At 49.7% G+C, this 13,649-nt stretch overlaps 1 protein-coding gene across 1 annotated transcript in view; it reads left to right on the top strand.

The window, feature by feature from the left end:
* LOC130120036 (dynein axonemal assembly factor 5-like) overlaps nt 1–13,649 on the top strand; it is a 37,117-nt gene that overhangs the window by 17,709 nt on the left and 5,759 nt on the right. The window contains 5 exon segments of the mRNA XM_056288649.1: nt 1,466–1,609; nt 3,442–3,610; nt 5,745–5,892; nt 9,828–9,978; nt 12,021–12,177. Of these exon segments, the coding sequence (XP_056144624.1) occupies nt 1,466–1,609; nt 3,442–3,610; nt 5,745–5,892; nt 9,828–9,978; nt 12,021–12,177 (769 nt within the window).

Below are 13,649 nucleotides of genomic sequence, written 5' to 3'. Positions count from 1 at the left end.
AACGAGGCTTCTGGAGCGTGCCCAGGCCAATGAAACCAGGTGTATCTCACCAGCCACCAGGTGTCCACCTAATCATTACACTACACCCCTTTTTTTCCCCACTCGCTCGCTCGCCCAGACCTAATGGTTGTTTTTCTGACTGTGTACAGTGTGTGTGTGTGTGTGAGCCTGTCCCGTTACCGCCGTCCTCATGTCTGTGACAACCGCCAGTAAACGTGTATGGATCAGTGGGGGGGGGGGGGGGGGGGAGGACCCTGTTAGGTGCTGGGGTGTCTCTGACAGCGAGTACTGCTAAGAAGTGCCGCCTCAAGAACACGTACTTCCATGCTGTAAAAAAACAACAAAACTCTTTGGATCCAGACGGATATAAGCCGCTGCGGACACGCTGCTCGTGTGTGTACTTGTGTGAATGCGCCCCCCCCCTTGCCCTGCAGTCGTTTCTCTTGTAAGATAAACACATTTACTCGTGTTTCTCATAGCCTGGAACTCCCCTGTCCTCCCCAGCAGTTCAGCTTCTTGTAGTGCTGTGGTCATATTCATTTGGCCTACCTCTTTTTTTTTTCCCCTCTCCTTTGCACCAGTGGCATACCGCGCTGCAGCTGCTCAAGTTTGGGAAGAGGTAGTGCGCCCCCTAGTGACCACCCCAAAGACGGTCAGCCGTCCAACTGCAGGGAATGTTGGGGGGGGGGGGGGGGTTGTGCTGTGAGTAGACGCACTTAAAAACACACATTCTCATGTCCTTGCTCCCAACTCTTCACCATCATCACCATAACCTAAGCAAACACCGGGAGGGGCGCTACACCCCGAATTCCACACAGCCAAACTCACACATACTGTACACGTACAAACCCTCCACTCCTCCACCTCTCTCTCTCACTCTCCCCTCAGCCTCCCCCTCCCCAGCCCTAATGACAGGCCAAGGGAAGAACAAGGAAAAGGGGCCTGTGATCCCAGTGATGGGGATGGAAATTAGCCTGAGCCGCTGGCCTGTGTCTAAACATGAGCTCATTGTGACACCCCCGCAGAAAAAAAAAAGTGATGGTAATCTCATGCACAATGCCTGGAGGAGGGAAAAAAAATACATCCCGTCACAGTCGGTTATCTTGTCAGTCACCTGTGTGCGATGCTCCCCAGGGCTAGTCCGGCTTATTGTCAGGGGGCGAGAAGTAATTTAAGAGCGTTTACGGTCGAGAAGGTTGTGTTGAGTAAGACGCAGCTTTGGGAGACACTGTACTGTGAGAGACAAGGGAGAGGGGGGAGCAGGTCAGAGGAAGAGGAGGAAGGAGAAGGCATAGCAGGTTCATGGATGGGTAGCTGTAACTCCTGGGTGTTTCGGGATGGGGGGGGGGGGATTTAAAGTTTGCTTGTGTTCAGTTGTGATCAGCTTGACAGTTATCTGTGTCTTTCGTTCTCTCTCATCCCCATTCTCCCTTACTAACCCCCCCCCCCCCCGTCTTTGTCCCAGGTTGCATATTTGGAGCAGTTGCTGGCCTGTGTGGATGTGCTGCTCCAACAGTGTGAGGCAGACTGTGGCGTCAGTCAGTCTGCAGTGCTACAGGTGCTGGTCACTGTTCAGAGCTTGTCTACTGAGCCACTGCTTAGTGATAAGGTAAGAGAACACACACACACACACACATTTCTGCCGCTGGAATACTTGTGTAAACCATTAGATCTTTTGACAGTCCAAATCATCCACATGAACAAACCATCCCAGAATCCTCTCTGCCACTCTGCTGTCAGTTTTCTCCCGTGGGCAAGAAGTTTATAACCCATAATCCACCTCACCCATGTAATTCTTCAACTCCACACTGACAGGGCGCTCTTTTAGCCATTCCCCCCCCCATTTTTTCTTTTTTCCCCTCCATCCTTCTCTCTCTTTTTTTTTTATTAGAAAGGTAAGCAGGTTTCGTAAAGCGAGGGAGCTATTCGAGGAATGCGAGTGTTTGTCCGGGTTCAAAGTGGGCACGGCCAACAGTATAATTACCCACTTAGCCAGGGGGAGCTTAAATTGCACCTTTGGAGCGGAACTTTAAATCCAGCCCAGGGTGAAAGGAGGCGGGCGGGGAGACACAGAACAAGGAAGAGAGAGAGAGAGAGACGGAGAGAGGCGTGAGGTGCAGCGCTAACAGCAGGTGTGTGAGCGCCTATGTTTCCATGCGTCTACATCATCGGCCCATCCCCGCTCCACCGTGCCTTCTCGTGCAGCAGCCATGACTTGCTGCAAGCGCGTGTGGTGAAGGCCACTCACCCTGTGGTCAACCTTGGAACAAAGAGGGGAAATAATGACAACTGTCTGCGAGGCTTGCACCACTGGCTAACTTCTTTATTCAGGCCTCGCCGTCTGTCTTTCTGTCTTTCAGGAGGCTAATGACAGGGAGAGGAGCGGAAAGGATTGGCACTGAGGCCTACCAGACACAACACGGGTCACCAGTGTGTGTCTGTGCATGCGGGCGGGTGTGTGTTTCACATTTGTGCATGTGACCGTGTGTCTGCAAGCATGCGTACTTTTGTTTATTTTTGTGTCCAGACACTGACCAGTGACAGAAGGAGTCAGAACCCAGACTCTTAAGAAGGGGACAGAACCAGTGGGGGGGGTGCAGGGTGAGGTACAAGGACAGGAGACAGAGGGTGGGAGGGGTGAGAATGGCCTCGGGCATTCCCGGACATAGAGGAAAAGCGGAGCTCGTTTTCCCAGAAAGAAAAAAGCTCGTTTTTCCCATCAGAGGACAGCTCAGAGTTGTCCAACTCTCTTCTGGGAGGGGAAGGGAGGGGGGTCAGCCGTGAATCAGACATTGTCTATGTCCCTGTCAATCCCACAGGGACTATGAAGGGGACTATGAAGTGCCCTCGTGGTCATTTCCCTCGCCCCAAGGAGTCAGCCATATATTTACTCTTCTATCTCTTCTTCCTGGCCTTTCCTTTCAGCTGAGCTTTTATTGTTTTGTGTGTGTGTGTGTGTGTGTGTCTGTCTGTCGGCATCCATGTGACTTCCTGTGTATCTGGGGGTGTTTGTGTTACTAAGTGGCTTTATACATTGTCATGTCTGCACTGTTGTTGTTCTTCCCATGGTTTTCACGCAACGGTTTGCGCCTCTCGCTGGAGCGCGAAGGTACAAGAATGAAGCTGTGGTTTTTTCGGTTTACTCGCTACATCCTGTGCAGTGATCACTCGCTCTCGTTCGTCCCACCCAAGTTTAGGCTCTTTTTTTTTTTCCACTGCCTCTCACCTCCCTCCCATTTGACCTTTCTCTCGCTCTCTCCCTGACCTCTCCCCCTGACCTCTCTCTCTCTCTCTGCTTCATATTTTAATAAATTCTGTATTCTTTGAAATTAGGTATAAAAAAAAAAAAGGACCCCGAATGAAATGTATATTGCCACTTGTTTCTCTGCCCTCATCCCAGTCTCCTCATCTCTCACCTCCACCCCCCACCCCCCCAACCAGGCATTGGCGAGTGTGCGGTGGCTCTGCCGGGTGCAGGGCCTAGCCTCGGTGGTGGAGCTGTATAGGCAGCACATGGGCCAGCTGCTGGATTGGCTGGCTGCCTCTGTCAACAACTGGTCCGTTTACTCCCCACAGAGGCTGCAACTGCAGGTCATAGCTGTACAGTCAGGTGAGAGACGGCATGTGCACAGGACATCACCAGAGCAGATTTGCTTAAGTTTTGCTCATTTGAAACAGGCTGGAAGACGGACCAGTTGTTACGCTGTGTGTAGTATTTGGAGCTACAGAGGAAATGTGGCCTTCAGTCTTGTCTGCTGAACTAAATTGCCCAATGATACCTTTTTTCTTCATTTTGGTCCGGTGGGGCAGTTAATTATCAGTCAGCAATTTCATTCACGTTTGGTGCAACCCCAACTCTCAACCCCACTCTCCATCGTTCTTTACAGTTTGAACTGGAGACATAGTGAATGACCTTAATCAAAGTCCCTCAAGAATACAGCAACAGACCCTGTCATTTTGTTTATCCCACTATACGTCGAAACCTATATCCATGCACACGGCTGTCATTAGCACCGGTTTGCTTTGTGGCTGTTGTAAATCCCCAAGTGTTTGTCAGTCAGTTAGGCTGGCTGCCTGTCTGTCTGTCTCATAACACTCTAAAGGGGTTTGGTGGTTGGTTCGTGGGTTTACAGGGCTGTGAATTACTCTTTAGTGCTGTGACTTGACTTTTTCTGAGTCTATCCTCTGTAATCCTCCATAATCAGCACCTCCCCTACACTTTCATCTTCTCCTTCGCTCTCTTTCTCCTTCGCTCTCTTTCTAAGTCTCTTAGTAGTCTCCTAGTTCTTTGTATGTCTTTCTCCCCATCTCTGTGACTTTCTCTCTCTCTCTGCCCCCCTCCTCCTCCTCCTCACTCTAATTGAATGAGCAGCTGAGGTATTCCCTACTAATCTGCCTCGCTCCCAGTGCTAAGTGACCAGTCCAGTCTAAGTCCAGCCAGCGAGCCCAGCACAGGTCACGACATCAAACAGCACCACAGCTGCCTGCTCTTGACCTTCTCCTGATCCAGGCCTCTTTGAAGCTCAGCCTCTGTGTGTGTGTGTGTGTGCTGAATAGTCCACTAAGGCCCCCTTGGGTAAATATTTGGAGCTATAACCTTTTTGGCAGCAGAACAGAGTGGATGATCATTGTGTTTGATGTGGATGTGATTCAGTCAAGTCACCTTCCTGTAGCTTATTTGACAACTGAGGATTACACGTTCTGCTTGCTCATCACTTATGCCCACATTCTGTCTGTTTTTCAGAGACGGGGCTAAATATTGCCCCCTCATATCCTCCTCACAGTGTTTGTCTTTTCCTTCAGATGGTGTGAGAATGTGTTATCCCATTGTGTCTGGTCTGGCACAATGTGCCCATGCCTGCCTCCCTTGTTCTCTCACAGACACACATACCGGCACTTGCACAAAAATCTCGTATCCTGCAATCAAGGTTAGCAAGTCTGTGTGTGTGTGTGTGTGAGTCAGTCAGTCTAGTGGATACCTCAGCACTGTACTCTCATATACGTGGTCAGCATGAGGAAATGGCGCCAAGATTTTGTCTCTCTCACACCTCTGGCTGATAGGGCACACCCTTTGATTCACACATTCCCAGCAGATGAAATACCTTTTCGCTGTCTCTTTTCTCTTTCTTTCTCCGATTTGGTCTCATTCTCGTTTTGATTCTGTTTGACGCCGTTTTATTTTCCATCTTTTCACTCCACCGACCACCACCTTTGATGTGCCTCATTACTTCCTACGTCTCCTCTCATGTCGGCAACGTTAAGCCTACACTGGGCATGGACTCTCAGTACACAAGAACACACACACACACACACACACACAAATCACTAGATAGTATGGCTGTGTAAATATGTGGTGAGACAGTGTGTGCGTGCGTAACTGGGAATACTTTCGCTGTGAATTTCCCATTTTTCCTGTAATGGGTACCGATATAGAAACCCTCGTTCACAGAAAGAACCTTTCTATTTCTCATTTCCTCTGAGCAGTGTGTCACCGTCTGACCATTCCATAGATGTTTCAGTATCAACAGTTGTCTGGCCACCGTCACTAGTTAAAAAAAAACTTTTCTTCTTGTTCTTTATTGACCTTGGGCCCTCATATCCTTCTGAGGACCACATTTTGTTGGCTTCTCTTTGAAATATCAACATCCTACAACTAAGGTTAGGCCCGTACTAAATACACTGAACATGAGGAATTAACAGAATGAACAGTCAGACATACTAATGTGTGTGTGTGTTTGTCTTAGGTCCGGTGATAGGGGAGTTTCTTACCCAGCTCATGCCCTTGCTCCAAAGCTGCCTCCACCCAGACAGGGACCCAGAACTGAGGCTGAGCATCTTCCCCACGTTGGCCAAACTGTTTATGGATGCAGCCAACACACTTGACTCCCAGGGGTAAAAAGGCATACACATGCGTACAGACACACACACAAAGAAAAACCACTGCTGAGAGATTGAACTGGACTTAAAGATGCCTTTCTAGTGGGTGGAGCAGCAGCGAGAGAGTCTTATGTTTCAGAGTTAAAGGATTACTCCTCAAACTGCCACACCCATATACAAATACCCATTCACACTAGGCTGTATCACAGGTTAAGATTCCAGCAGCTGGGTGTCCGGGTAGCGTAGTGGTCTATTCCATTGCCTACCAACATGGGGATCGCCGGTTCGAATCCCCATGTTACCTCCGGCTTGGTCCCTATAGACAATTTGCCGTGTCTGCAGGTGGGAAGCCAGATGTGGGTATGTGTTGTGGTCGCTGCACTAGCGGCTCCTCTGGTCAGTTGGGGTGCCTGTTCGGGGGGGGGACACAGCGTGATCCTCCCACGCGCTATGTCTCCCTGGTGAAACTCCTCACTGTCAGGTGAAAAGAAGCAGCTGGCAAATCCACATGTATTGGAGGAGGTACGTGGTAGTCTGCAGCCCTCCCCGGATCGGCTCAGAAGAATGGGGTAATTGGCCGGATACAATTGGGGAGAAAGAGGGAGTAAAGAAAAAAGAAGATTCCAGCAGCTTTTCATTGCAGCAATTTACACTAAGCAACGTCTCCAGGCATCGTTTTGAGAGTAAGAGCCCAAGTCCATTACGGTGTCACATATTCAGCTCATGTTCTTACTCTACCCCTTGTTAACCTGCAGGGTTAACCTCCTCATCCCTGTATGACCCGCTTCAAAAAACACACACATATTGACCCCTCACATATTGACACATATGCACATACAATACACAAAAAACCACTACAAGGGACCCTCTTCAGAACAGCGCACACACATAGAGGAACAAGGGAACCTCTTCTGAGAACACACACAACAGTGTACCGCCACCAAATCAGTGTAAGTCAACTCTAGGCCTGATCCAGCCCCTCAGGCCCAAGGTTTATTCAGAGTGAATGATAGGGCAACATCTGACCCCCATAAGTCACTGTCACTTGTCACAATTGTGCAAATCCATCCATTATCTATACCTGCTTAATCCAGGAGGCTAGAGCCTATCCCAGCAGGCAGGGAGACACCCTGGACGGGTTGCCAGTCCGTCCCACGGCCCACACACAGTCACGTACACATCACTCACACCTATAGGTAATTTAGAGACTCAAATCATCTAACACAGTGGTTCTCAACGCAGTCCTCAGGGACCTCCTGTACCCCTGGTTTTCTGTTCTACCAGATTGTTAATTACACTCACTTCCTGTGTCAGGCATTCCAGCCATCTAATCACAGCAGGTGAGTGTAATTAACTACCTGATAGAAGAGAAAACCAGCAGTACAGGGGGTCCCTGAAGACTGGGTCTTCTGGACTGTGGGAGGGAACCAGAGTACACAGAGGGAACCCACGCAAGCACAGGGAGAACATATAAACTCCACACAGATGGACTGGAATTGAACCCAGGACCCTCAGCAACGCGCAGTTAATGGTAATTTACAGACTGAAATACCCATTCCACACTTCAGTTGTCTCTCACCACCTGGAGGTTAAGTAGGCCCACTGGAAGATGAATCAGCCTCTTGGGGTTTCAGCGAGATCAAGTCTAACTCGCATACCGGCACGCACACCGGCATCCTGAATCACTGATTGAGTGTCACCTTGCACGATCACTGCCTCGCTCTTCTCTGAACCCCAACGGTTATCTTGCTGACAGAAGGTGAGACGGAGGAGCTGAATGAGGTATGAGTTTGGGACAACAAGGGTGTCTAAGCTGAGCTGACACACTTAGAGCAGCTCACTTTGGTGCGTTATTCCTCTCTGATCCCTCCCGCCCCACCCAAGGTCCCCTTCAAGCCCTCAGCTGTGCATCTCTCACCCCGGGCTCCAAACTCTAATGTGGGGGAATGCGTTAACATTGGAAGCCGGCTCCTTGCTGTCACAGCAGTTGTCCTCTTCAATCAAAACAGCAAAGCCCAGGCACGGGATGGCGTGGCGACGGCTATACACAACAAGTTTACCTGCAACCGATCTGAACATGTCGTAAGGAAGACGGATAGAGGGGCGTCTGGGTTGCGTGGCAGTCTATTCCGTTGTCTACCAACACGTGGATCAACGGTTCGAATCCCCGTGTTACTTCCGGCTTGGTCGGGAAGCCGGATGTGGGTATGTGTCCTGGTCGCTGCACTAGCAATCCCTCTGGTCAGTCGGGGTGCCTGTTCGGGATGGAGTGGGAACTGGGGGGGAATAGCGCGATCCTCCCACACGCTAGGTTCCCCTGGCGAAACTCCTCACTGTCTGGTGAAAAGAAGCGGCTGGCGACTCCACGTGTGTCGGAGGAGGCATGTGGTAGTCTACAGCCCTCCCCAGATCGGCAGAGAGGGGTGGAGCAGCGACCGGGAAGTCTCGGAAGAGTGGGGTAATTGGCTAGATACAATTGGGGGGAAAGGGGGGGGGAAATAAATAAAATAAGATGGATAGAAAAGTATAATCTCATAGGAGCAAGAAGGGAAGAACTCCTTCATACAGAAAAACTGGCATCACTCTAGAGAAAAGGAACTCTTCTGCACAACAGGAACTAACCTGAAGCTGAAATATTACCCCACCTCTAAACAAAAACCTGGCGACCGGAAACTTGGCTTTCGACATCCATCGCTTCATCTCATCCATAAATGAGCACATCAGACAAAAGAAGTCACTGTCTTCTCGTCGATTCTCTCTAAACCGGCCACCTGCGCCGCGAACGGCTCCTTTCATTCCCAGTCCCTATCTCCCAGGTAATCATAGGACTATCGGGAGACAGAAATCATATTACACCTTCAAAAGGCTTCAAACGAAATGCTTAACTTATGCGAGGGTTCTGTGGCGTACATTAATGTTTCCATTCATACTTATCCCCCCCCCCAGTTCGCAATTTACGGCTCCCTCCTTTGCAATCATTGCTCAGCAGATTGTAGGCCACACACACGAGCCTGGAGTCATCAAGGAGACAATGATGGTTTTACAGAAACCCTCCGCTCTTTGTTCTGCCACCGAAATGACATAATGACAGCTCATCTTCAGCACCGGGAGAAAGGAAAGGGAGTTTGCGTTCGTGAGTGTCTTTCATATACAAACACACACACACTTGCATACATACTGCCTTTGTTTCATGTGGATCCATGGTCTGTGATTAGAAGGTGAGGGTGAAATGCGAGGAGGAGGAATGTGATATGTGAGAAAGGAGGATGCCCCCCTGCACTCTCTTGATACGGCGGACAGAAATCAGTGTTTCCCCTCACAAAGGAAAATGAGATCTTCTTCTTCTGGCCTTGTCACTGTGATGTGGTAATATGCCTTTGATTGTCTTAGCAGAGGAGTATTTTGACAGGCTTTCCATAACCCCGTGGAAGGAACACAATGAGCTCACTCATCAGCAACCCCTGCCTGGCTCAAACAGTGAGATTTAGGCTCCCCCTATTGGCAGAGACGCTCCAAAGAACATTTGATCCCCGCACGAGCCCACAGGGATGCTACGCTGAATACAGGTCTAGGAAGCAGCCAAAAGTTAATGACAGCTACCGAGAGTTATAGAGTGTTCTGGAAGCCACTGGTCCCACAGCAGAATGTAGTTGCTAAGTCAGTCACCAAACCCAATAGGAGTGTGAGAGGATTTCACCGAGTGCAAGCTGTATTGCAAAAAGGGGGGAAGAGGGAAAATTAAGGACACGTGTTTTTGACTCTCCTTCTTCCCTCCTCCTCCTCCTGGCTGCCTCTCTAAATAAAACAAATAGAAAAACGGTTGTGAAGTCGGCTCATGGTCACCCTTCATAGCAAACGGCCCAATTTCTCAAAGTGAGAGCAAAATACATCTCTTGTTCCTTCCCCCGCTACTGCCCCCACCCCCATCTCTCCACTCTCTCTCTCTCTAGGCGTTTCAGTGACCTGTCGGAGAGGTTCCTGTGTGACGTGCTGCTCCCGAACCTGGTGTGGCACGCCGGCCGCACAGCAGCGGCCATCCGCACCGCAGCCCTCAGCTGCCTGCTGGCCCTGCTGCATGGAGGGAGCATCTCACCTGGACAGGTACGCACATACAAATGCACACAGTGCTAGACAGATGAGCCCGCGCTGGACATGGACTCGCTTCAACAGAGAGCGTCCAGAGCTGCTGTCTGCAGAAGCACTTCCCCGCGATTTCAGGTGTAAAGGAAAAGATGTTGCTGCACATTCTTCCAGCCCTTCAGGAGATGACATTAAGCTGTCCTGTTTAGTCCATTTCACATCAATATAGTCGGTCCCACACGGCCACTCACTAAAATATACCGTCCGCCATCTTGCTGTGCTCTGCCAGAAGACTTGGCCGAGGCCGGGTAGCAGGTGTATGTGGGGGCGAGCGGGTTCACATACCTTTGTCCCCCGTGGAACAATACTTCCTCTGTGCTGGAGCGTTATTGTGTGTTGGAACTATCACTGCGACACGCCCTTGCACCTGCCTCTGGTGTGTGCCCAGTCACACAAACACACAGGGCTCTTGCTGTGTTTGCCCTTGCGTGTGTGTGGAACAGCCAGTCAAAGTCAGCTCACACGCCTCCTCTGGTCACACATCTTCTAACTACAAGGAGCAGCAAATAGCTGAGAGACTGTGTGTGTGTGTAATGTACATGTGTGTGTGTGTAATGTGTGTGTCAGACTATGTGTGATGTACGCGTGTGTGTGAGAGAGACTGTGTAATGTACGTGTGTGTGTTTGACTATGTGTGATGTACGCGTGTGTGTGTGTGTGTGTGTGTGTGTGTGTGTGTGTGTGCGTGTGTGTTTGTATGCACACGGGTCCTCTCAAGTAAAGGAAAAAGGACGGGGGGGGGTGTCTCAGCGGTAGGATTTGGGTTGACTTTAAAGTCTTGTCAGTAGATGGGGAGGCTGGAGGGATGTCAGTAGATGGGGAGGCTGGAGGAATGTCAGTAGATGGGGAGGCTGGAGGAATGTCAGTAGATGGGGAGGTTGGAGGGATTTCAGTAGATGGGGAGGTTGGAGGGATGGTTAGCATTGAGAAGCTAGAATGTGGGCTAAGAGCGAGGGAATGAAATCAACAGTTTTGTCCTTACAAGTACAAAAACAAGTGTGTGTCCGTGTCTGTGTGTGAGAACATTTCCAAAGGCATCTTGACCAGCCTTGCAGTCAGAAGGACATTGTTCCTATACCCCTTCCTGTGAAAACAATTAGCTGCTCCAGTTACACTTGGCACCCTCAGATTGTCACTGATGTAATGCCGGATCAGCGCCGTGCCAAATCTTTCTCCTCCCTCTCACTCCTCCTCTCCCTCACCTCCTCACTTTTTCAGCTTTTTTTAATTTTTTTGGCCTGGACAGTTACGATAGCAAACAGACAGGGCGACAGCAGGTTTAACCATTACCTACACATCCACAGTCCGTCCATTCCCCAGTTTAATCTGCGATGATCATCTAACCGTGCTGGACCTCTGGGGTTTCGGGGCTGCATGCAGCGTGTCCGCACCGACCCACAGCCAACACGGAAAAAACACACGACCCGAAACTAATGTGAACGCACATCGCTCACAAGTACGGCAGCTTTTCCACTTTTGTTGTTGAAGAAATGGATAAAACAAAATAAATTCACATTTCCAGACGTATACAACCCCCATAAAGTTTCAGGGCCGGTCTGTTGCCTCCCTGGAGTCCTGTTGTCACCCTCAATATTGAAGATTATTCCCCCAGCTGTTGATATTTATAAAGGCCAAATTACTTCTCATAAAAGTAATATTACCTGGGATTACTTTTTCTACTTTATTCGTAATGTGTTTGAAATGTAATTTTTAGATCCTGGTTTTAAGAAACCGAAGTATGGAAGGGAATGCTACCGCAGGTCCCCGGTCTTGGTGGATAAAGGAATACACTCGGCCTCTGTAGACGAGTAGACTAAAACTGAAAAGCAGTATCCCACCGCAGAGTAACGTTACTTGCTCACGTGAACTAGGGAATGGACTTCTTCTGCCGCAGCCGTTTGAAGAGCTGCAGGCGGTGCGACGTCAGCATCGAGTTCGTGCCGTATCTTTGGCGGTGGCATTCACTAGTCTCTCAGAGGGCTCCTTTGCTTGTTCCTTTCCAGTTGCTGAGCGTGCACGAGAAGCTGAGCCCCCAGGTGTTATCCGCTTTAGAGGAGGACTCCCAGACGGCCAGAACGTTTGCCTGTCGGTCCCTCGCTGTTATGCTCAGACTCATCGGACCTCGCCTGCACCCTGACGCGCTCAACAAAATCTACCCCGGTAACGGACGGCCTTGCATAGCCTCACACACACGTGCACAGTTTGTTGCGCTGTGTTGAAATCTATGGGTTTTCTTGGGCTGCACAATCGATGAGCTATTTACTGAATGCAAAAAGCTCACATGTTGTGGTATATAATCTTTATACGTCATTGTTAAATATTGTTATATTTAACAATTATATTGTTTCCTCAAACCGTCAAGATAAGTAATGGTGACTGGCAATCATGATCGCAATATCTAGCAAAACGACTGGCTTTACAAGGTTTCCTCATGTCCTGGAAAAAATATGAGCCTATTTAAATTTATAGACTAGTTTCCTAGTCATGGAAAACACTGAAAATTATAGCATTTATCAGATGTCCTGGAGATATTGTTGATGTCATGGAAAACCATAAATTGAGGTTATGAAATTGTTTATTTTGGCCAACTTAGCAACTGAGATTGCACATCAGTGCAAGAAGTTTGGGGGATCTATTCAGTGACCAGTTGAAAGCTGCTTGCTAGCCGACTGCCGAAGCTTCCGCTGATAGTTGATACTGGATAATATGACCTTCCATGAGCAAAGGCTGTCACGCATATCCAAGCTAAAGTCATGGAAAATGTCCTTGGAACGTCCTGGAAAAAGATTTCTTAAAAAGAGTAGGGACCCTGGATTTACCATTCTAACCATTATCATTTGGGTGGCATGGTGGCCCAGTGGTTAGCGCTGTCGCCTCACAGCAAGAAGGTCCTGGGTTCGAACCCGGGGTTGTCCAACCTTGGGGGGGGGGGGGGGTGTCATCCCAGGTCGTCCTCTGTGTGGAGTTTGCATCGCTCACCACTGGGCGGCACAGTGGCCCAGTGGTTAGCACTGTTGCCTCACAGCAAGAAGGTCCTGGGTTCGAATCCCAGGCCATCCCAGGTCCTTTGTGTGGAGTTTGCATGTTCTCCCCGTGTCTGCGGTGGGTTTTCTCTGGGTGCTCCGGTTTCCCCCACCATCAAAAAGACATCTATGTTAGGGTTAATACTCCTGTCTGTGCCCCTGACCCGAGGCAATGAAAAGAAGAACTGGAGTTGGTCCCCGGGCACTGCACGGCGGCGGCCCACTGCTCCTAGCTAAGATGGGTTAGGCGCAGGGAGGAATTCCCCACGGGGATTAATCAAGTACATCAAAATTATCCATCCATCCATTATCCAAACCGCTTATCCTACCCAGGGTCGCGGGGATGCTGGAGCCTATCCCAGCATTCATTGGGCGGCAGGCAGGGAGACACCCTGGACAGGCCGCCAGGCCATAACAGGGCCAACACACACACATTCACAATAGGGACAACTTAGTACGGCCGATTCACCTGACCTACATGTCTTTGGACTGTGGGAGGAAACCCACCGCAGACATGGGGAGGACATGCAAACGACCCGGGACGACCCCCAAGGTTATATCAAAATAAAAAAAAAATCATATAACTCCAACATGCACTTACACAAGTGG

The sequence above is a fragment of the Lampris incognitus genome, chromosome 10 (assembly GCF_029633865.1).
Source record: "Lampris incognitus isolate fLamInc1 chromosome 10, fLamInc1.hap2, whole genome shotgun sequence".
Taxonomy (NCBI): domain Eukaryota; kingdom Metazoa; phylum Chordata; class Actinopteri; order Lampriformes; family Lampridae; genus Lampris; species Lampris incognitus.
This window is presented reverse-complemented; position numbering and strand designations above follow the sequence as displayed.